The sequence below is a fragment of the Macrotis lagotis genome, chromosome 3, assembly GCF_037893015.1.
Source record: "Macrotis lagotis isolate mMagLag1 chromosome 3, bilby.v1.9.chrom.fasta, whole genome shotgun sequence".
NCBI classification, from domain to species: domain Eukaryota; kingdom Metazoa; phylum Chordata; class Mammalia; order Peramelemorphia; family Peramelidae; genus Macrotis; species Macrotis lagotis.
Genome location: NC_133660.1, coordinates 17946141 through 17966416, shown reverse-complemented (window position 1 = coordinate 17966416; position 20276 = coordinate 17946141). Strand labels below are relative to the sequence as shown.

The window sequence follows — 20276 nt, the reverse complement described above, 5'->3', positions numbered from 1 at the left end:
CGTGGGTGCTGGTAGGGAGGTCGCCAGTCAGTCAGTCAAGAACTTCAGCTATTTTGATAGATATTTTGATAACTTAAAGCTGATTTTCTTGTTGAACAAACTGATTACTCAAGTGAGCAACTTACCTTCATGTGCGGGCCACCTCTAAACAGCCTTTTCCACTGGGATGGTTGTTCATCCCAATACTATGTTTTCTGAAATAGGTCACTCTTCTGCAGCCACATCCTGGCCTGGCCTGGCCTGGCCTGGCTGGATTCCGAAGTCTTCTTCCCTTCTCCTGGCTTCTAGGACATTTCCAGGACAGTCAGTAATAGATATATGAGAAAACCTACTCAAGATTTTTTGAAAGCCACAAGTTTAGGGTAATCATCCTAAGGTGTGTCAGTCAGCATGGCAGAAGGAAGAAAACACCAGGTAAACCTTTATGGAAATCAGCGTCTGAATGTAAAGTCCTTCTATCAGTCCCTAATTCCAGTGTCTGTGACCGTAGCTTACCTTCGCTGATTCTGGGACCTTTGGCCAAGAGCCTCAGAACTAGTTGGGCATCCTTCTTTTACCAGGGAACAACACCAGGAGATGCCCATCATGACCCAGTGCTTCAAAGGCTCTTAAGTGGCAGAGGAATTCTGGCCTTGGAACAAGTTTGAAAAATCTGAGGTCAGAATTCCTTGGTATGGGAAGCAAGGCACTGCAGCTATGGAAAGCTAAGAACCTGCCCTCCCCAACACATTCAGAGGGGGTGGAAAGACATATCTGAGGGTAAAATTTGGTTCTGGGAAAAAAGCCAATCAGAAACCCCCAGAAGCTTTGGGGACCATAAATGAACACTGGGAGCTTTGCTGAAAGAATCCCAAAGTTGAGTGCCAGGCCTAAGGTTTCTCCTTCCCTCCATTCATTTGTTTTCCACTCTTCCAAGTTCCCTCTTGTCCAAGCTGACTACAAGGCCATTTTGGCCTTCTTCCAAGTTCATTCAGCCATCCCTGGACTCTTGCCCTTGGCCTTCCCCTCCCCTGTTCCTCCTCTTTTCTCTTGCTCAATGTGCCCAGCCCGGAGGCTGGTGAGCACCAGTGGTTTTGAGTCTTTGCGAGGGAGAGCTGGTCGTTCCTGACCCCGAGCACAGGAGATACCCAAGGCCATTCTCTGACACCACTGGCCCAGCTTCTCTCTGCTGCCTTTCCTGGGGGGGGGGGGGTCTGTTTAGAGCTGTTGGCACAGGAAAGCTCAGTGGGCTGAGACCTTGGCGTGGCTCTCCCCGGCTCTTTTCGCATCCCACCAGCTCCCTCGCGCCCCATCACGGGTCTCGGAACCGTGTAAGAGGAGCGCCCAGCGCCATTTGGGATCCCACGGAGGGTTCAACAAAAGCAGGCGGGATGAGGCGTGGAGGCCGGCACGCGGGGGCTGAGGCGGGCCGGGGCGGGGCACGTCGCCTCTGCCTCTGCCAGGCCCCCCATGGCTCGTCACCCCTGTGTGTCCCTGTCTCTCTCCTCTCTCACCCCCCAGCTGCCCGGCGCGGGCGGGGCTCTGGGCGCTGCGCCCGGACCGGGCGGCTTCTCCCGCTGCCCTCTCCCGCCCTCCTTCGGGGGGCGGGGCCGAGGCGGGCCCCGGTGGGCCAATGGCTTGGCGGCCCCTCCCTGGCCCCGCCCCCCCGCGGTGGGCCCGGGCGGCGGGCGCGGACCGTACCACTTTCCCAGGGACGGCGGGGGAGGGGTGCGTCTTGGCGCCGGGCGGCCGCCGGGGCGCGGGGGGGGGGCGCCTGCTGGCGGGCCCCGCCTCTCCCGCGTGGTGCGGTCCGGGGCGGGGCCCGAGGCGGGGCGGGGCCGCCGCCAAGGCCCGCAGCGGGGCGCGTGGGGCCGGCCGGGACGGCGAGGAGCCACGGGCGGCGGCGGACGGCATGCGCCTCTCCGAGCGCCTCTCCTGCGTGCTCGCCGCGGCGGCCGCCTTGGCCACGGCCTGCGCGCGGGCCCAGCAAGCGCCGCCGGTGAGGCCCGCGGGGCCGGGCGGGGGGCGGGGACGCCGCCGGGGCGCGGGGGGCAGAGGAGCCGCGGGGCCCGGCAGTGCGCGTGCGTGTCTGTGTGTCTGCGTCTGTGAGTGAGTGTGTCTGTGTGTGTGTCTGTCTGTGTGTCAGCGTCTGTGTGTGAGTGTGTCTGTGTGTGTGTGTCTGTGTCTGTGTCTGTGTCTGTCTCTGTGTCTGCGTCTGTGTGTGTGTGTCTGTGTGTCTGCGCACGCATGAGCGAGGCGCCCTCCCGGACCCCCGCCGCACCCTGGCCCCGCCGGCCGGCCCGGCTTTGCCCGAGTCCCGAGGGCCGCCCCCTCCTCCCGGCCCAGCCGCGGCCGGGCCCAGGCGGGACCGGAGGGGCTTGTCCCGGGGCGGACCCTGTGTGCCCCGGGGCCCCGGCACCCCGGAGACGCGGATGGATGCCCGGCCGGCAGCTGGGGGCGAGGCCTCCGGCCGCCCGGGCCCGTCACCCCGGGGCCTCCACCAGAGGCGGGCGGCACTGGCGCCCCCAGGCCGGCAGCCGACGCCCCGAGCCCTTGGGAGGAGCCAGGGAGGCCGAGCAGGAGGAGCCGAGCCGCGGCCCCAGGCGGAGGGCCGTCCCCAGATGCCGGGGCTCCCGCGTCCTGGCCTTTATTCTCGGGGCCCCGTGGCTGTCCCGTATTATCCCCTGTACGGGGTCAGACCTGAATCCCGCCCCAAACCAGGCCTAGCTAGACCCGCCTGTCCCGGCTCTAGGACAGCTTCTGGGGCAGCAGTGATGCCCCGTTGAGAGCGGGTGGAACACCGGCCCCCATGGGACGCGCCTACCGCCGGGGCACAAGCGACCCCTCTCTGTCCAGGGAGACCCAGCGGTAGTGCCAACCCCCAGACTGATGTCGGCTGGCCGGCCTAGGCCCGTTGGAGCTCTGTAGCCTCCAGCCTGGCCGGAGCAGGTTTCCAGCACTAAAGATGAAGACACCGGGAGCAGTCCTTACCCTCCTTTTCCCTTTTTCCCCCTTTTGAATTAGAAACAGCCTATTCACATATAAGTAAACACAATTTGGAGAAAGGGGAAGAAGATATCTGGGGGTGGGTGGATCCAGGCAGAAAGGCCTGCTAGAGGAGCTGGAGCTGGGCCTTGAGAGAAGCCCCCTCTGATCTTGTTTGTTCTTGGGTGCCTGTCACCTTGGGGGAAGGGCACCCAGAGGCCGGCCCGCAGCTTGGCCAGAGAACAGAAAACCAGACTGTTCTCAGGTACCTGCTGCCTGCCGGGTCACCAAGAGGAGAGGCTCAGAGCCTTCTCCACTCATTGCTTCTTATCAAATCCATAAAGCACTGGTGTGGGTGCTCCCCTTCAGGGACCCTTGGCAAAATTGTCTTAAGAGCATTTTTCTCATTTATTTTTGTTTTTACTGGGCAATAGGGTTAAGTGGCTTGCCCAAGGCCACGCAGCTAGGTAATGATTAAGTGTCTGAGGCCAGATTTGAAATCAGGTCCTCCTGAATCCAGGGACGGTGCTCTATCCACTAGCTGCCCCTTCTCATTTTCTTACATCTTACTTCTAAGATGTATGGAGAGCCCTTGTGTTCTCTCTTGTCAGTCCTTGGTCTTCAGCAGGGCTAGATTTCTGGAAAACATCCCAAGCTGGGCTCACCCAGCTAGGAAATGTCTGAGGCCAGGTTTGACCTCAGGAAGAGAGCCTTCCTGCCCCAAGGCCGGCTTCTGCATTCCTGGAGCCACCTTGCTGTCCCAAGGAACTTGTAATTGCTCTTAGTTTCCTGGATGAGGAATTGAGGCTGAGGGTAGTAAAAGTCCTTCCCTGAGGTCAGGCAGGGCTGCCAGGCTGAGCCAACTCCTTCTGTGCTCAGCTTGGGGTCACGGGTCAGTGGCTCACGAGGCCCTTCTGAAATGCTTCCTTCTTCTCTGCTGGACTCTGACCCCTCCCTCTGCCCTTCCTCCACCCAAGGCCTCTCCCCAATACCAGTCCTTCCCCTTCTAACAGGCTGTGTCTCTGGGGTCCTGGCCAGGCCTTGCTGGCTACCTGCTTGGCAGGTGCAGAACGACCCTTCCAATCTTAGGTGCACTTGGCCAGGTAAAGCCTGACTGCAGGTTCGTTGGGCAGTTTGGAGATCCCTTCCTGTGCATAAAGCTCTTATTATGGCAACTAATTGAGATGCCACATTGACAACTGTAGTTCCTGCTCCAACTGGCTCAGTCTGCCTTTTACCCAGTGGGCATTTGGTATTAAGTTGAATTAGCTGTCTTTCCCTCTGTGCCTATGGGCAGGGTGGCATGGAACGTGGGGTACCACTGAGGGAAGACCAAGAGGTAGATCATGGTTGGGAGGTGCATCTCAGCCCAAAGTCTTGCAGGAGCACATTGAGGATCCTGGGGCAGAGGGTTGGAGGAGGAGACAAACAAATGTCTCTGGAATTGAGGAACTGAGAGACCGTGGTTTAGAAGGGCGGCCAGTGTGGATGTGGAAATCACCAGACTTCCTATTAGGGAGGGGGTTGGGACAGAGGGAAGGAAGCAGGGAGTGAGCCAGTCCTTCCTGGGAGTGGAGAACAGTAGCAGCCCTCCTGCTGGAGGTGGCTGGAGAAGGAAGGGGTATCCACAGGAGCAGGGGGAGTGGGCTGAGGATTCCTTAGGGGAAAGGGAAGGATGTTGATGAGCTTGCTCCTAGAGGACATGGGTCTGAGGGAAAGGGGGGAATTGGCCACTTTACCCAAGGGAGGGTGCTTAGGAGGCAGACTTTTGGTACCAGATACCTCTGTGATGGAGCTGACTCTAGCCCTTCTGGAGTGTTCTCTGTCAGTGACTTGTGTGAGGGTGTCGTGTGGCCCTAGGTACTCTGGTGTGTGTGTGTGGGGGGGGGGGCAGGACACCTGGCTGTTGGCATCCTGCTTTGGTGACCCTAGGGAGGGCATTTCTTTTCTGGGAGCTCCAGCTTTCTCATTTGAGGACATCATTCTTTCATCTCATTTAGAGTCAGCTTCTTTTGAGCCCTCAGGAAAGAAATCTTGGCTCCAAGGTGAAAGATAAGATGGATTTGATCCAGATGTTATCGTGGTTTGTTGTTCAGTCTTGTCCGACTATTCATGACTCTCTGTGGGGTCTTCCAGGACGAGATACTAGAGGGGTGTGATAATTAATATTTCGTTCTCCAGCTCATTTGACAGATGAGGAAACTGAGACAAACAGGGTGAAGTGACTTGCCAAGGATCACACAGCTAGTGAGAGCCTGAGGCCAGATTTGAACTTGGGGAGGCAAGTCCTCCTGCCTCTAGGCCTGGCACTCCACATAACCTGGATAGTGGGAGCCCACGGCAGGGCATTTCCTGGGGATCAAAACTTTGGGTTTGGGCCTGGGCCGAGGCTCAGTTCAGAAACCCTTCTTCCCCAGGGAGCCCTTTCTGTTTGAACAAGTGCTGCTGCCTCCTCTGTCTCCCTTCTCCCCCTGCAGACCAGGCCCCTCCTCTGGAAGAGGAGCTGGCCTATGTAGATGTGTGTGTTTGACTTTCACTTTCTATATGACACATACCCCATTAGAGGCTTCTAGGTGTGTGTGTGTGTGTGTGTGTGTGTGTGTGTGTGTGTGTACACATACCTGTTGTCTGTGGGCTTAACAACTGCCAGTTTCCCAGTGGTCTCCGGCTTATTTGGGCAGCAGCAGTGAGGAGCCTTGGGGTAGCAAAGTGGCACACTGGCCCTGGAGTCAGGAGGACCTGAGTTCAAATCCAGCCTCAGACACTTCCTAGCTGTGTGATCCTAGGCAGGTCACTAAACCCTGTTTGCCTCAGTTTCCTCATCTGTCAAACAAGCTGGAGAAGAAAATGGCCAACCGCTCTAGCATCTCTGCCAAGAAAACCCCAAATGGAGGTAAAAAGAGTTGAAAGTAATGACTGTGACAACTAAGTAAGGACCCTGAAAACTTGTCCTCTTGCCCCAGCCATATCTATGGAGCATACATATGATAACTTTGGGCACATCACCTCACTGCCTCTCTGGAATAATAGACTCAGAGCTGGAGGATGCTTCCACCTGGTCTACCCCCTACCACTTTACAGGTGAGGAAACTGAAGCCCTATGAAGCAAGGCCGATTGTTCAAAGGCCCCTAGGCAGTGAGGAGCAGGCCTCAAATCGTCCTTTGAGCAGCACTGCGGTAGGGCATCATCCCCTGTGCACACCCAGAGGAAGGGTTCCATGGGGAAGCCATCCTGCTCCCCAGTTCATAGAGGGGTAAGGTCAGACCCCAGCAGGATGTGCCGGTGGTACCAATTGTGAGCTAGAGCACCAACTGAGATCTGCAGACCAAGGCCTCTGAAATCCCCAGGTGTCTTCCGAGAGTCCCTGCATTGGCATGCTGTGGATGCTACAAGCCGCCTCCTTACAGGTCTCATTCTGAGTGAGAAGGGACCTGGGGGGTTTGAATCCAGAGCAGACCCTGTCTCAGTTTTCTCATCTGTGAAATGGGGCTAACACTGCTTGGAGCCATCTGGACTTTGCCATACTTGGTGATGGTTGGGGGCCTCTGGCAGAGCAGAGAGGTACTTCCTCATGGGAAGATTTTGAGAATTCTCGGTCAAAAGAGGTCTAAGAGAAAATCTAGTCTAGGAATCAAGAGTTGACTCTAACTCCTTGTCCCCAGGCTACCACAGCCTGCTGGAACTGGGGAAGTGATTGAAGGAACTGGGCTCCCCAACTCAGTCCAGTTAGAAAGATTAAAAGGGCTTGGCTTGGGAGAGCTAGCCTCTACTCCAGGTCCAGGGAGAGCTGTTCTGACCCCCTGGCTGTGGCATTCAGGTCTCCCAAGAGGGAGAGGGAACCTCATCCTGGGAGACTTCTCTTGACCAATAAATGTGGGTCCAACAGCAATAGAGCCAGTAAGAAACCAAGCCATGCTGAATGGTGCGTCTTGGTTTTTCCTGGAACTGGCCATTGTATTTCAGGGTTGCTTCAGCCCAGCCGGGGAGGTGGGGAGGGGATGCTCTGACATCTGGTATTTCATTGATACAGCCCCTTAAGTCTCTGAAATAATGTGTTTTCAGTTGGGTCCAACTCTTCCTGACCTCATTTGGGGTTTTCTTGGCAGAGATACTGGAGTCGTTTGTGCCATTTCCTTCTCCAGTTCATTTGGCCGATGAGGAAACTGAGGCAGACAGAGTGAAGTGACTTGTCCAGAGAGGTGGTTGTCATACGTGTGCTCCATAGATATGGCTGGGGCAAGAGGGCAAGTTTTCAGGGTCCTTACTTTGTTGTCGCTCAGTCATTTCCATTACTTCTAACTCTTTACCTCCATTTGGGGTTTTCTTGGCAGAGATACTAGAGTGGTTGGACATTTTCTTTTCCAGCTTGATTGCCAGATGAGGAAACTGAGGCACACAGAATTCAGCGATGTGCCCATCCAGCTAGTAGGTTCTGAGGCTGGATTTGAACTCAGGGCTAGTATGCCACCTCACTGCCCCCCCCCCCCAAGGCTCCTTACTGCTGCTACCCAAATAAGCCAGAGATCACTGGGAAACTGCTAGTCAACAAGCCCAGAGTTGAACCTGGGAAGAGAAGTCTTCCTGACCCTAGGCCTGGTGCTTTATCCACTGCACCATTGAGCTGCAATATAATAATGATGGAACAATGATGCTTTTCCTCAGCTCTCTCCCATGACCCTCACTGCACCCTAGGCAGGGAGGTATTATGAGTAGCCTCATTTTGCAGGTAGCAGTTCAATGACTTGCCCAGGTCAAGACGGCTAGACAGGGAGGTGAGATTTGAATTCAGGTCTTTCTGACACCCCACATTCTTTTTTTTTAAATTAAAGATTTTATTTTTGAGTTTTACAATTTTCCCCTAATCTCACTTCCCTCCACCCCCACAGAAGGTAATTTGTCAGTCCCTACATTGTTTCCATGTTGTACATTAATCCAAGTTGAGTGCAATGAGAGAGAAATCATATCCTTAAGGAAGAAATATAAAGTATAAGAGATAACAAGATCAGGCAATAAGATATCGGGTTTTTTCCTAAATTAAAGGGAATAGTCTTTGAACTTTGTTCAAACGCCATGGTTCTCTATCGGGATACAGATGGTATTCTCCATTGCAGACAGCCCCAAATAATCCCAGATTGTTGCACTGATGGAATGAGCGTGTTCATCAAGATTTATCATCACCCCCATGGTGCTGTTAGGGGGTGTTTTTCTGTGTTTTTCTGGTTCTGCTTGTCTCAGCATCAGACACCCCACATTCTAACAAGGGTTGGCTTGTGATCTGGTCAAGGAGCCAGGGAGGGTCTGTTCTCAAACAGTGTCTTTTTTTTTTTTTTTTTTTACAGTGGACAGAAGACTGCAAAAAATCTACCTACCCTCCTTCTGGACCCACGTGAGTTGAGCAATGCTCTCTTGGTTTGTGTGTGGTTTCCTCCCTTGTGACTCGGGCATAGGGAACAGGACTTGGAGTCAGAAGGACGCCTTCTGAACTGGGGACCACTCTTTGCCTTGATTTTCTCCTCTGTAAACCAAGGGAATTGGACTCTAGGGTTCTGAGGTCCATTTCAGGTTCAGAATCTGATCCTGTGATCCTGTCCTTCACCATATACCTCAGAGATCTTAGGGAAGGAAGGCCTGGTTCCCTGTCCCTGCCGTGAGGGTTAGAGCCCTTCCCCCCACTCTAGAACATGAACCCAGAATGTCACCCAGACCCATGAGGGGCAGGATCCCCAGCCAGGGAAGCTTGCAGGCTAGAAGAGGGCCATCCATAGTCAGTGGGTGGCAGGTCCTGGTCTCCCTCCCTGGAGGCCCACTCAGCTTTAGGAGCCTCATTTCTCCCTGCTCCCAGCAGGATGTCCTTCCTCTCCTGCATACCACTTGACCTGCCCTTAGCCCTCAGGAAACCCTGGCTAGAGCTGATGGCAAACCCTGCTCCAGGGACTGTGGTAGGGAACAGGCTGGCTACTATGCACAGGGAGTCAGTCCCCTTAGGTAGCTCTCATGCCAGGCCTTCTGGGTTACCCAAGAGCTGGCCCAACCCTGGCAACGAACCCCTGAGAAGGGGAGGGGAGGAAGAGTCAGGTGTGAGAGGTAAGGGGAAGGGAAAAGTGTCCCGTTAATGTATGAAGAAGAGGATGGGACCACTTAGTTCAGGGCCTGGCAAGCATCAATAAATTTTATAGACTGACGGGGGGTGGGGTGGGGGGGAGAGCAGAGGAGAAGGGCTGTCTCTCATGCTTGCACAAGGCTGCTGACTGGATGCAGAGAGAAAGGGGCAGACACCAACCCTGGGTCCAGATAGACTTGAACTGAGAAGGGAGGAGAGAGGCAGAGATCATACCTGGCTTCTAAACATGGTTGTTATATGAGAAGAAGAGCCCTAGACAGTGCTAGGGGAGACTTGGTTTGGGGCAAGAGACCCTAGGCTCCAGAAGGTAGGGACCAAGTTCAGCAGGGAATGAACCATCCAGGTGGAGATGCCCTGAGGCAGATGAGGCACCGGACAGAGGCAGTTTGTCCCTTAGTTTTCTCCTCCTTTGCTCCCATGAGGTGAAGTTTGGGGAATGAAGGAGATTGCAAAGGGAGAGTGTAGAGAGGTGTGACAAGAAGACCAAGGATAGTCTTAGGAACCAATCCTCTTTTTTTTTAATATTTTACTAGTTTATTAAGCGTTTTTTTTACAAAATTCTTGAAATATGTGTCAGCAAAGTATAAAACAAATTTTGTTCACTATAAATAAATGAAAACAACCTTGGCAAGGAAACAATTTAGAACAAAGCTGTTCACTGGTTGCTTTAAGAATTTAATTTCCTGGGCAGCTGGGTGGCACAGTGGATAGAGCACCTGCCCTGGAGTCAGGAGGACCTGAGTTCAAATTCAACTTCAGACACTTACTAATTACCTAAGCTGTGTGGCCTTGGGCAAGCCACTTAACCCCATTGCTTTGCAAAAACTAAAAAAAAAAAAATTAATTCCCTCATCAATAGCATTATTACCTGTCAAGTGAACTCTGATAGAAGTCTCTATCTTGTCTTGATAGAATTAGTCTAGAATTCCTTTTGTGTAAGATCCATGGCAATATATATTCTCTGAAAATGAAATTCTCCCAGGAGGAATATTTCATAGAAACAATAGGTACCTGCCAGTAAACACTTTGGAGCAGATCCATATAACATGAAAATGGACTGGGGCAATTGCTAAATAAATTACTCACAAGTAGTCTAGGTCTGGGTGATCTAGGCTAGAAGGGACCCATTTTTCTCAATAATAAAGATTTAGTAATTTTATCCAGTAGGTGAGGAAGTACCAATTAAATAGAAGGCCCACTGAAGAAACAAAAGTATTGCTTTCATTATTTTTTTCCTTTCTTGGCAGTTGTTTTTTTCCCTTTTTGGAAGAGTTGCAATACTTTGCTTCCATCTAGGCCGGAAAACTGTCCATTTCTTTTCCCCAATCCTTTTGTCTTCTCTGGATAAGTGCTTTTTTAGATCGCCTGGTTCATCCCCTAGGCCCAGCTCCTTTCTGGTCTTTTCTGCTTCTTTGGCTTCTTCTTGAGCCCTCCTTAGGAACCAATCCTCTTAACAGGACTTTAAGGATGATCCCCATGGGTAACAAAGGTGCCTGCATCACTGGTATCTCCCCTCTAGGGTTAAGCTGCTGCTTTAGCAGTTCATCAACCCCATTCATTTTCATTACTCCTGAATTTAAGGGTAAGACAAGGGCTGTGTTTAGATATTTTCTCATAAACGATTGTGAGATGTCCACAAGCAGAGGTACCTCAGATTCTTGTTTTTTTCATTTAGGATAACAGTGAAAGTCTTGTAAAAATTCTCTTCATCCTCTTTTGGAAATAAAGGTTAAGTAGAACAGTTCTAATCAAGAAAGAAGGTCCTCTCTTTTCTTTTTTTTCCCTGTCTTCTCTAACTTTGACAAGTTTTTCTCAAGCCACCGCACAAATCTTTCCAGAGGGACAATTAAAACTGCCCATTCCACAGCATTCCACCTGGTTTTAAAGCTACAGACATTAGCCTTTGAAATAGATGCTGGACAAATTAAGGGGTGGAGAAGAGGGTAAGAAACTGATACAGGAGCGGTGGAGATATAGAAGATAAGACAAGTGTGCTAACTCAAGTCAAGTCGCAAGGATTGACTCTTTCAAAAGCTGCAGACATCAGAAAAAAAAGCCATTGTACGTTGGAGCTAGGAGATTGAGCTCTGCTCCTGGGGGTGGGGCCGATCTCAGAATGCAGAGGGTGGAGGCTATGGGGCAACAGGCCACTGCAGCTCTAGAGATTGAGAAGGGGGAGGGTCAAAGGAATCCTCTTTTAATATTAGGAATATAACAATGACAGCAAAAGTAAAAATTAGGGAGATGAGCCTATTGGAAGTAGATCAGAAGCACTGAGTGAAGAGGATGGAGATGCCCAGACCCCCAAACAATGCCAGCCCTCATGGAGTTAACATTTTTCTGGAGGAAAATTGCACAGAAAAATCAGTCCAATGGCCATAGAAAGCCAAACCTAGAGAGAGGGTCCTTGCCCTAGGGGAATGGGCCTAGGTCTCCTGGAGAAGATGATCCTTGACAGAAGGAAGATCAACAGAGAGGCAGGGTGCATGCCAGGTGTAGGGAGCACTGTCTACAAAAGTGTACAGATGGGAGATGGAATGTTGTATGTGGAGAAGAGCAAGTTGGCCAGTAGGGTCAGAATACAGGGTGAGTACAGAGAGGGAGGAATATATCAGAATGCTGGGAAAGGTTGGCAGGAGCCAGCTTGGTAAGGCCTCACATGCCAAGCAGAGGGGTTTGTATTTGAACCTAGCTGCTCAAGGGAATCACAGGAGGTGGGGACAGAGAGCTTGGGCAGCTGGGCATGATGCCCACCCAAAACAAAGGAGTGAGCTTATCCCTGTTCTGGTGGACAGCAACTGCCCTCCCTGGGAGGGGTGCATTGGTGTCTCTGGCTTTCAGCAGTTGTGGAAGAAGTAGTAACTGGTGGTGCCTTCTCCATTTGGAAGGAAGGAATAATAGAAACCAGGAGGTTCAGGAGCCACATGATGTATTTGGGAAGAGGAAAAGGAACTCTATCTATGGTCCTCAAGAGGGTATGGGTGTCTTTGGGCTTAGCTCCATGGGGTCCTCCTTTTGTTTGTCTGGGCTGGCCATTGTCTGTGGTGAAGAATTCATTCTGCATTGGTCCTGCGGGGCTGCAGTCACTCTGGTTGGGGTTGGGCTGGATCCTCTTGCCCCTCTTCACTTAGGGTCAGATCCTCTCTGGCCTTCCTTCTCCTTCTGTGGCTCAGACCCATACCCACTCTCTGGATGTACAAACTATGGTTCTTTTTTTAAAAAAATTATTTATTCATTTATTATTTTTGTACAAATGATGTTTTTTATACATTACTAAAATATTCCTTGTTTAAGAGTAAACATAATACCCCCCCCAAATATAGACCCTCGGGGTGGCTAGGTGGCATAGTGGATAAAGCACTAGCCTTGGATTCAGGAGTACCTGGGTTCAAATCCGGTCTCAGACACTTAATAATTACCTAGATGTGTGGCCTTGGGCAAGCTGTTTAACCCCATTTGCCTTGTCAAAAAAAACCCTAAAAAAGAAAATATATATATATATATATATATATATATATATATATATATATATATATAGAGAGAGAGAGAGAGAGAGAGAGAGAGAGAGAGACCTTCATGAGCAATAAAGTAAAGGAAAGAGAAAAAAATTTAAATAATAATAATAATTATAATTATAATAATGGCAGCCAGGTGGTGCAGTGGATGGAGCACCAGCCCTGGAGCCAGGAGCATCCAAGCCCAAATCTGGCCCCAGATACCCAACCCTGGGCAAGCCACCCCAACCCCATTGCCCTGCAAAAACCAAAAAATATCCCTCAAAATAAAATAAAATAATAATAATAGTAGGGGCATCCAGGTGGTGCAGTGGACAGAGCACTGACCCTGGAGCTAGGAGCACCCAAGTCCAAATCCGACCTCAGACACCCAACAATCACTCAGCTCTGTGGCCCCAGGCAAGCCACCCAGCCCCATTTGCCCTGCAACCCCCTAAATAATAATAATAATAATAATAAAATAATAATAATAAAATGTGCTTCAGTCTGTGTTCCAATACCTCCAGCTCCATTGTGGGTGGATCACATTTTTTTTTTAGGTTTTTGGCAAGGCAAATGGGGTTAAGTGGCTTGCCCAAGGCCACAACAGCTAGGTAATTATTAAGTGTCTGAGACTGGATTTGAACCCAGGTACTCCTGACTCCAAGGCCGGTGCTTTATCCACTATGCCACCTAGCCGCCCCAATGGATCACATTCTTTATGATAAGTCCATCACAAAAGCTACTTCCATATTTTGCCACCATTGCCATTGCTGATCGCAACTCCCTCCATTTGTACTTCCCCACTACCATACACTATATTTTCTCTGTCCTTTCACTCTGTCCCTCTTCTTAAATTTGCTATAGGGTAGCTGAGTGGCGTAGCAGACAGATCACCAGCTCTGGGGCCAAGAGGCCATGAGCCCACATACCACCCCTTAGGCCCAGCATCCACCCAGCCCTATACTCGCGGACAGGCCATCCAATCTCAGTCCCTCATATTTTCCCCTTCTCCACACTCTATGCTTCACCTGAGTCTGTATTTGAAGATCAAACCTTCTGTTCAGTGCTGGCCATTTCAACAGGAACGTTTGAAATTCCCCTGGTTCATTGAAAGTCCATCTTTTTCCCCTGGAAGAGGACATTCAGTTTTGCTGGGTAGTTGCTTCTCAGTTGCATTCTGAGCTCTTTTGCCTTCCAGAATATTATATTCCAAGCCCTACGAGCTTTTAAGGTAGTTGCTGCTAAGTCCTGTGTGATCCTGACTGCAGCTCCATGACATTTGAATTGTGATCTTCTGGCTGCTTGTAATATTTTCTCTTTGACTTGGGAGTTCTGGAACTTGGCTATAATATTCCTGGGGGCTGTTTTTTTTGACTCTCTTTCCAGGGGAGATCAGTGGATTCTCTCAATTTCTATTTTGCCTTCTGCTTCTAGGATATCAGGGCAATTTTCCTGTAGAAATTCTTTAAAAATAAGGTCAAGACTCCTTTCCTGATCATGACTTTCAGGTATCCCAATAATTTTTAAATTATCTTTCCTAAATCTGTTTTACATATCAGTTGTTTTTTTCAATGAGATGTTTCCCATTTTCTTCTAATTTTTCATTCTTTTGGTTTTGAAGTATTGTCTTGATTTCTTGTAAAGTCAGCAGCTTCCATTAGTACCATTCTACATCTGAAGGGCTTGTTTTCCTCAGAGAGTTTTCTTATCTCCCTCTCCATCTGACCAGTTCTGATTTTTAAAGTATTCTTCTCCTCAATAACTGTTTGGACTGTTTTATCCATTTGACCTATGCTGGTTTTTAACATGTTATTTTCTTCAGCATTTTTTTTTGGCTCTCCCTGACTAAGCTGCTGACTTCATTTTCATGTTTTTCCTGCATTTCTTTTCCCAATTTTTCTTCTATCTCCTTCACTTGATTTTCAAAATCTTTTTTGAGCTCTGTCATAGCCTGAGTCCAATTTCCATTTTTCTTGCAGTCTTTAGGTGAAGGAGCTTGTACTTCCTCATTTTCAGATTGAGTGTTTTGATCCTTCTTGGAGTCATAGACAATATATTTTTCAATGGCGTTCTTCTTTTTCCTCTGTTTGCTCATTTCCCCAGCCTATGCCTGTTTTGGGGGTACTTCCTGAGCTTTTGCATATTATTGGGAACCCCCACCCCAGGATCTCCATGTGTGAAGTTCTGTCTTTCCTCCTGGTCTGTGAATGACCACAAGCACACCCCTCTGCCATGGGGCTGAGGGGAGGGGGGACCTGCTGTTCTATTGGGGGGGGGCTAGGCTGTGATCAGGATCTGAATGTGGTCAGAGCCCCAGAGTCCTGTTCCAGGGGCAAAGGACAGAGCTTGGCAGTCTCTCTTTCTTCACTCCCCTCCCTAGGCTGTGTACTCAAGGCTCTGTTGCCTGGGGACTCCTGTTTTCGGACTCCGCCTGCTTCCGGTTCCTGCATCTGTGCTGCCAGGCCAAGCTGCTTGCTGAGTGCCCTGAGGGCTGAGCTTCACACACTTGCTCTGGCAGAGGTCCCCTGCTGATCTTCCAAGTTGTGCCCAATGCTCCCTGGGGTGTAGGTCAGGAAACTGCCCCCGCTGCCATGAGCCGCAGCTCCCAGCGCCCTGGGGTTGCCTCCAGGAGGCTGAAGTTCCTTCACTCTGGTGGCTGTCCCTCTAACCCTGTGGAGCGGAGCCTTTCCACTATTTTCCAGGTTACCTTGGACTGGAGAATTGCCTTACTGGATCCCTCTGTGGGTTCTGTCTCGAAAATTTAGTTGAGTTCTTATTTTATAAGTTTTGAAATATTAGAAAGAGAGCACCTAAGAGAGGATCTTCTCCTCTTGCCATCTTGGCTCTGCCCCCCAAACTATGGATTCTTTCAAGGGCAAGATACTCAGTACTTGCTGGATTTCTGTCTGATTTCCATCAGGCTGAAGGAGTAGGCAGAGGGATGTTAGGGCCAGGCAGATTTGAAGCTAGCAGGGAGTGGTCCAGCCCTGCCCTCTGGATCCCAAGTGAAAGTCCGTGGCCCACATGCAATAACCATCTGAGGTGCTGGGGAGGGGCTTTCTCCACCATACCATGCTGCCAGGAGAAGGAGCTTATATTCTATTAGAGGAGTAAACATATATAATCACAAATCAATCCAGGGATGGAGAGCCAGATGCAGAGCCAGGGAGACCCGAATTCAAGACCTGCCATGAAATCTCCTCAGGAAAGTTTCCCAAGGAGAAGGTTCTATATCATGTGGATAGAGCTTTGTTCCAGTGAAATCAAGCCCAGGTCTGAAAGACCTAAATAAAAGATAAGAGAATTATTGGGAGACCAGCGACAAGCAGCAGGGGCTTTGTGCAGAAGATGACCGTGATCTGAAGGAACCCAGTGTTCCATGAGGTTGAAGTGAGGCCAAAGAGCATTCTGCATGGAGGAGACCTGTGTCAGTTCCAGACCACAACCACAGCCACGGCCCAAGACATCTAGGAGTGAGCCAGAGGCCACTGCTACCAAGGAGAAAACGGCACCATGTCTGGTACTCCCCTTTCCAACCTAGGTTCTCATTTCCTGCCTTAGTTCGGGTAGCATTTCCTTGATGGCCTACCTGGCCAGGCTTTGAGCATCCCAAGGAGTGCTCAGGAGGTAGTGGCTGCCCCCCTTCAGGGCTCTCCAACCCAAGACTGGATGACTCTTGTGGAGGAAGTATAATAACATCTTTTCCAGGCCTTGGTTGAATTAATTGTGAGACCCTAACACTGAAGATTCTTGGACTGGAGGGGTATCTTGGATCCTTCCAAACTTGAGAGTGGGGTTGGTTCTCATCAAGGGTGAAGGAATGGTGTCAGGGCTTATGTCTTAAAGGGACCAGTGGTGATGGGTTGTTTGTTTGTTTTTTCCTTCTAGCCACAGATTCTACCACTGACCTCTAGAAATGGGCAAGAGAGACTGGATGAACATGGTGAGGAGGGGGGGGAAATCACTTGAAACATGTTCTCCTAAGGAGTGGTTAGGAACAATGAATGTCCTCAGGAGGGCAAGAACTGCCCTTGACCCGTGAGGAGGTTAAAAGAACAGGTGAGCTCTGAGGTGGTTTCAGACAGTAGTACCTGTCCTGTCTATTTGGGCAGTCAGCTGATTGGTGCTGTGGGATATCACGCATCCTTCTATGTTTTAAGGGCGAGTCCTTGCTCCCCGTAGCTAACTCCTTGACCTTTGATTGAGGGTCTTTGTGCACCAAGATGCTCTGGCTCAAACGTACTTTAGCCTACTTTGCAGCAAAGAGATGTGTGATCTACCAGTGGCTGGCACCTCCTTGGCCATCCCAGGGACCCCAGGGGTGACACTTCCATACCGCTACTGAACATGGAGAGAAGGCCTTTGGTAAAGCTGAACCCAGAACACATATACATCACCATTCTCAAGGGAGCATTCTTTGAGGAGAATGAGTCATCTGTGTCTGACAGACTCTAAACAAACTGTAGTAGAGGCCATTGGCAACCATTAATTGGTAAAAACCTTTCTGTGTTTGCCTTGACCCTAGATCAAAGTAACGGGCTTGATAACTCCAGGGTTTATCCTCCCTCTTGACCAAGATGTAACATTACCCTTGGCAAGCACAAATAGCTAGCATTGCTGACAAACACTTTGATAGACTTTCACCATTCCCTGGGTCATTAACACCTCACCAAGATGCCATTTTGCAACACAGCAGCATCCATCTGGGAGCCTGAGCTAACTCAGCATCTCAGAATTAAGAGGGTGAGGAGAAGCCTCAGAGAAGGTTTCGGTGGAATGGAGAAGAGAGACAAGGAGGGAGAAGATTAGTGGGTGATACTCAGGAACTAAATATGAAATGTTAAAAATCCCTGCAGGAAGCAAGGAGCATGAGCATAGGACATGATGGCTTCATCAGAGCATTTTTTTTTAATCATTCCATCTTTCTCCTTGTTTTGGACCCTAGACCCTGGTCTTTGTCATCATCTCAACCTCTCAGAACTCACCCTGGAACAGTTTATACTCCTCTCCTTTCCCCATCTTGGCTCTTTGGTGAACCAGCTTGAATCCGTCCTGTCCTTTGAAGGCCATTGTCTCCTCATCTTATCATTGCCCAATCTGAGACTTGGATCTCTTCCACCATCTGTCCTGCTCATGTGTTGCTGAACAAGGCTGTAGAAAATAATGAACCAAGGATGACCAAGTCCACCCTAACCTCCATGGGGCATGCTTGAACCTGTCCCTAACTGACCCATCATCCACTCCCCACCTCCTCCTCTGTCCTCAGAGCTCATCTTTACCCCAGTCTCTTAGCTAAGGACCTCTAAGTATAGCACTAAAACATAGAGGGAATTCTCCAGAGAGCTTTCTCCCCTCATATGATTACCTGCAGATGCCTTCTTCACCCCACTCTCAGATAAAGAATTCAATCCCTTCTCCACTCTGTCTTTTGGTCTATCTTCTCCTGGCTGTAGGACTCTTTTCCTCAAGTCCCTCCTGTGCTTTAATATCATTTGATTCAACCATCCCTCTGGATATACAAGTAAAGAAGGCCATTCATAATCCAGACCTCTGCTTCCTCTCCGCTCCTTCTCCTCAACCCTGCAGTCTGACTTCTGGCCTCAGAGGTGATCTCTGAGTCACCAATTTTTTTCCTTCTTTCTTTTTTTCAAGGCAATGGGGTTAAGTGGCTTGCCCAAGGTCTGAGGCCGGATTTGAACTCAGGTACTCCTGACTCCAGGGCCGGTACTCTATCCACTGTACCACCTAGCCGCCCCCCCCCCCCAAGTCACCAAATCTAATGACCTTTTTCAATGTTTATCTTGACCACACTGCAGCCTTGGACAGTGTCAAGCACCTTCTCCTCCTGGATACTTTCTCTTTTCTAAGTTCACTTTCTAAGTTCACGCCTTCTTCTTGTCTGACCACTCTCCTCAGTTTCCTTTGCCATTTCCTCATCCTCTTGACCTTGGGTTTTAATTCTGTACTATCTTTCTTGTTGATCTGAACCACTCCCAAGAGTTCAATTAACATCTCTGCAAATGAAGACCAGTTCTATCCTATCCTATACATTCTCTTGACCTGCAGTCCCATAACATCAACTCCCTCTTGAGATATCTCAAAGTCAGCTGTTCAAAAGTGAACTTATTAATGGAAAGAATGGGGGGGCTGGGTCAGAATAACTTCAAGCAGCAGGTATTTGGGGGGCACTTTTTTATAGGGTGTGTGGAATAGGAATGTTATGGTTTACCAAAGGTTTGAGAGACATTTGGGATCTTCATGGAGGAGGTGAATTGTTTGGGGTTGCCAAGGTGAGTTTGGGTGTTGGGTAGAGTTTCTGTGGAGGTTAGGATTTGTTTTCTGAGGAAACAATACTCAACCAGGCTCAACTGGGCAAGATGAAACCCAGGCCTGGATGTAACATTTCACCCTTTGTTTTAATTTTTTGGTTTTAGGATCAGTTAGGGATCTGGGTCAGTTAGGTGAGAGAGCCACTGCTTTTGTACTGGTCAAGGGAAAGTTGCTTGTCTGCAAAGGCTATGGGAGATTGATTAGCCTGTCACCCCTGGACATTGATGGGATAGAGTGTGGCTAATCAAGCTTGGAGAGGTTCCAGCTACTGTTTCTAACAACACAACGTGATGGAGATTTCAAAAGGGATGGGGGTGTCAGAGAGGATAAGGGGATGGATACTTTGTGGGAATCAGGATGCTAGCCCAGACTTTGGTGGCTACTTCCTGTTGAAGAGGGGTGATATGGGGTGCACAGGAAGGTTGGTGATGGCTTGTGAATCAGAAGGAGGTAGCCTGAGTCTTGTTCTTGGAGATCAGACCTGTTCAGCTCTGGTTGTTTCAATGGGAAAGTTTGAAAGTCTCCTGTTTCATTGAGTGTCTTATCTTTTCCCCTGGAAGAGGATATTCAGTTTTGTTGAGTAGTTGATTCTTAGTTGTAAACCAAGCTCTTTTGCCTTCTGGAATCTCATATTCCCAAGGGCTGCAAACCCTTAATGTAGAAGCTTCTAAATTTTGTGCTATCCTTACTACAACCCCACAATGTTTGAATTGTTTCTTTCTGGCTACAAAGTGATATTTTCTGCTTGACTTGGGAGTTCTGAAATTTGGATATAATAGTCCTGGGAGTTTTCATTTTGGGATCTCTTTCAGGAAGTGATTGGTGAATTCTTTCCATTCCTTTTTTTCTTCTACTTCTAGGATCTCAGGGCAGTTTTCCTAGAGAATTTCTTGAAAAAATGAAGTCTAGGTTCTTTTTCTGGCCATGACTTTCAGGTAGTCCAGGAAATTTTAAATTATCTCTTCTGGATCTGTTTTTCAGCTCAGTGGCTTTTCTAGTGAGATATTTCCCATTTTCTTCTAGTTTTTCATTCTTTTGGTTTTGTTTTATTGTTTCTTGATTTCTCACAAAGTTGTCAGATTTCCTTAGCTCCATTCTACATTTTAAGAAATTTTCTCCAGAGAGCTTTTGTATCTCCTTTTCCACCTGGTCAATTCTGCTTTTTTAAGGCATTCTACTCTTTCTGGATTGCTTTTTCCATTTGATCCAAACTGGTTTTTAAGATGTATTTTCTTCAATATTTTTCTGTATCTCCTTCACCAAGGTGCTAATTTGGTGTTCATGATTTCTGCATCACTCTCATTTCTCTAACCAATTTTTTCCTCTACCTCCCTTAACTTGGTTTTCAAAATCTTTTTTGAGC

At 49.3% G+C, this 20276-nt stretch overlaps 1 protein-coding gene across 4 annotated transcripts in view; it reads left to right on the top strand.

Moving 5' to 3' along the window:
* The first annotated feature begins 1852 nt into the window (after positions 1-1852).
* ASAH1 (N-acylsphingosine amidohydrolase 1) overlaps positions 1853-20276 on the top strand; it is a 48316-nt gene continuing 29892 nt past the window's right edge. For all 4 annotated transcript variants that reach the window (XR_012476828.1, XR_012476827.1, XR_012476826.1 and 1 more), the window contains exons 1-2: positions 1853-1978; positions 8305-8351. Coding sequence is in view for 1 of the 4 variants with exons in the window: in XM_074228226.1 (XP_074084327.1) it covers positions 1892-1978; positions 8305-8351 (134 nt within the window). In the remaining 3 variants the exon portion in view is untranslated. The remainder of the gene's footprint in view (positions 1979-8304; positions 8352-20276) is intronic.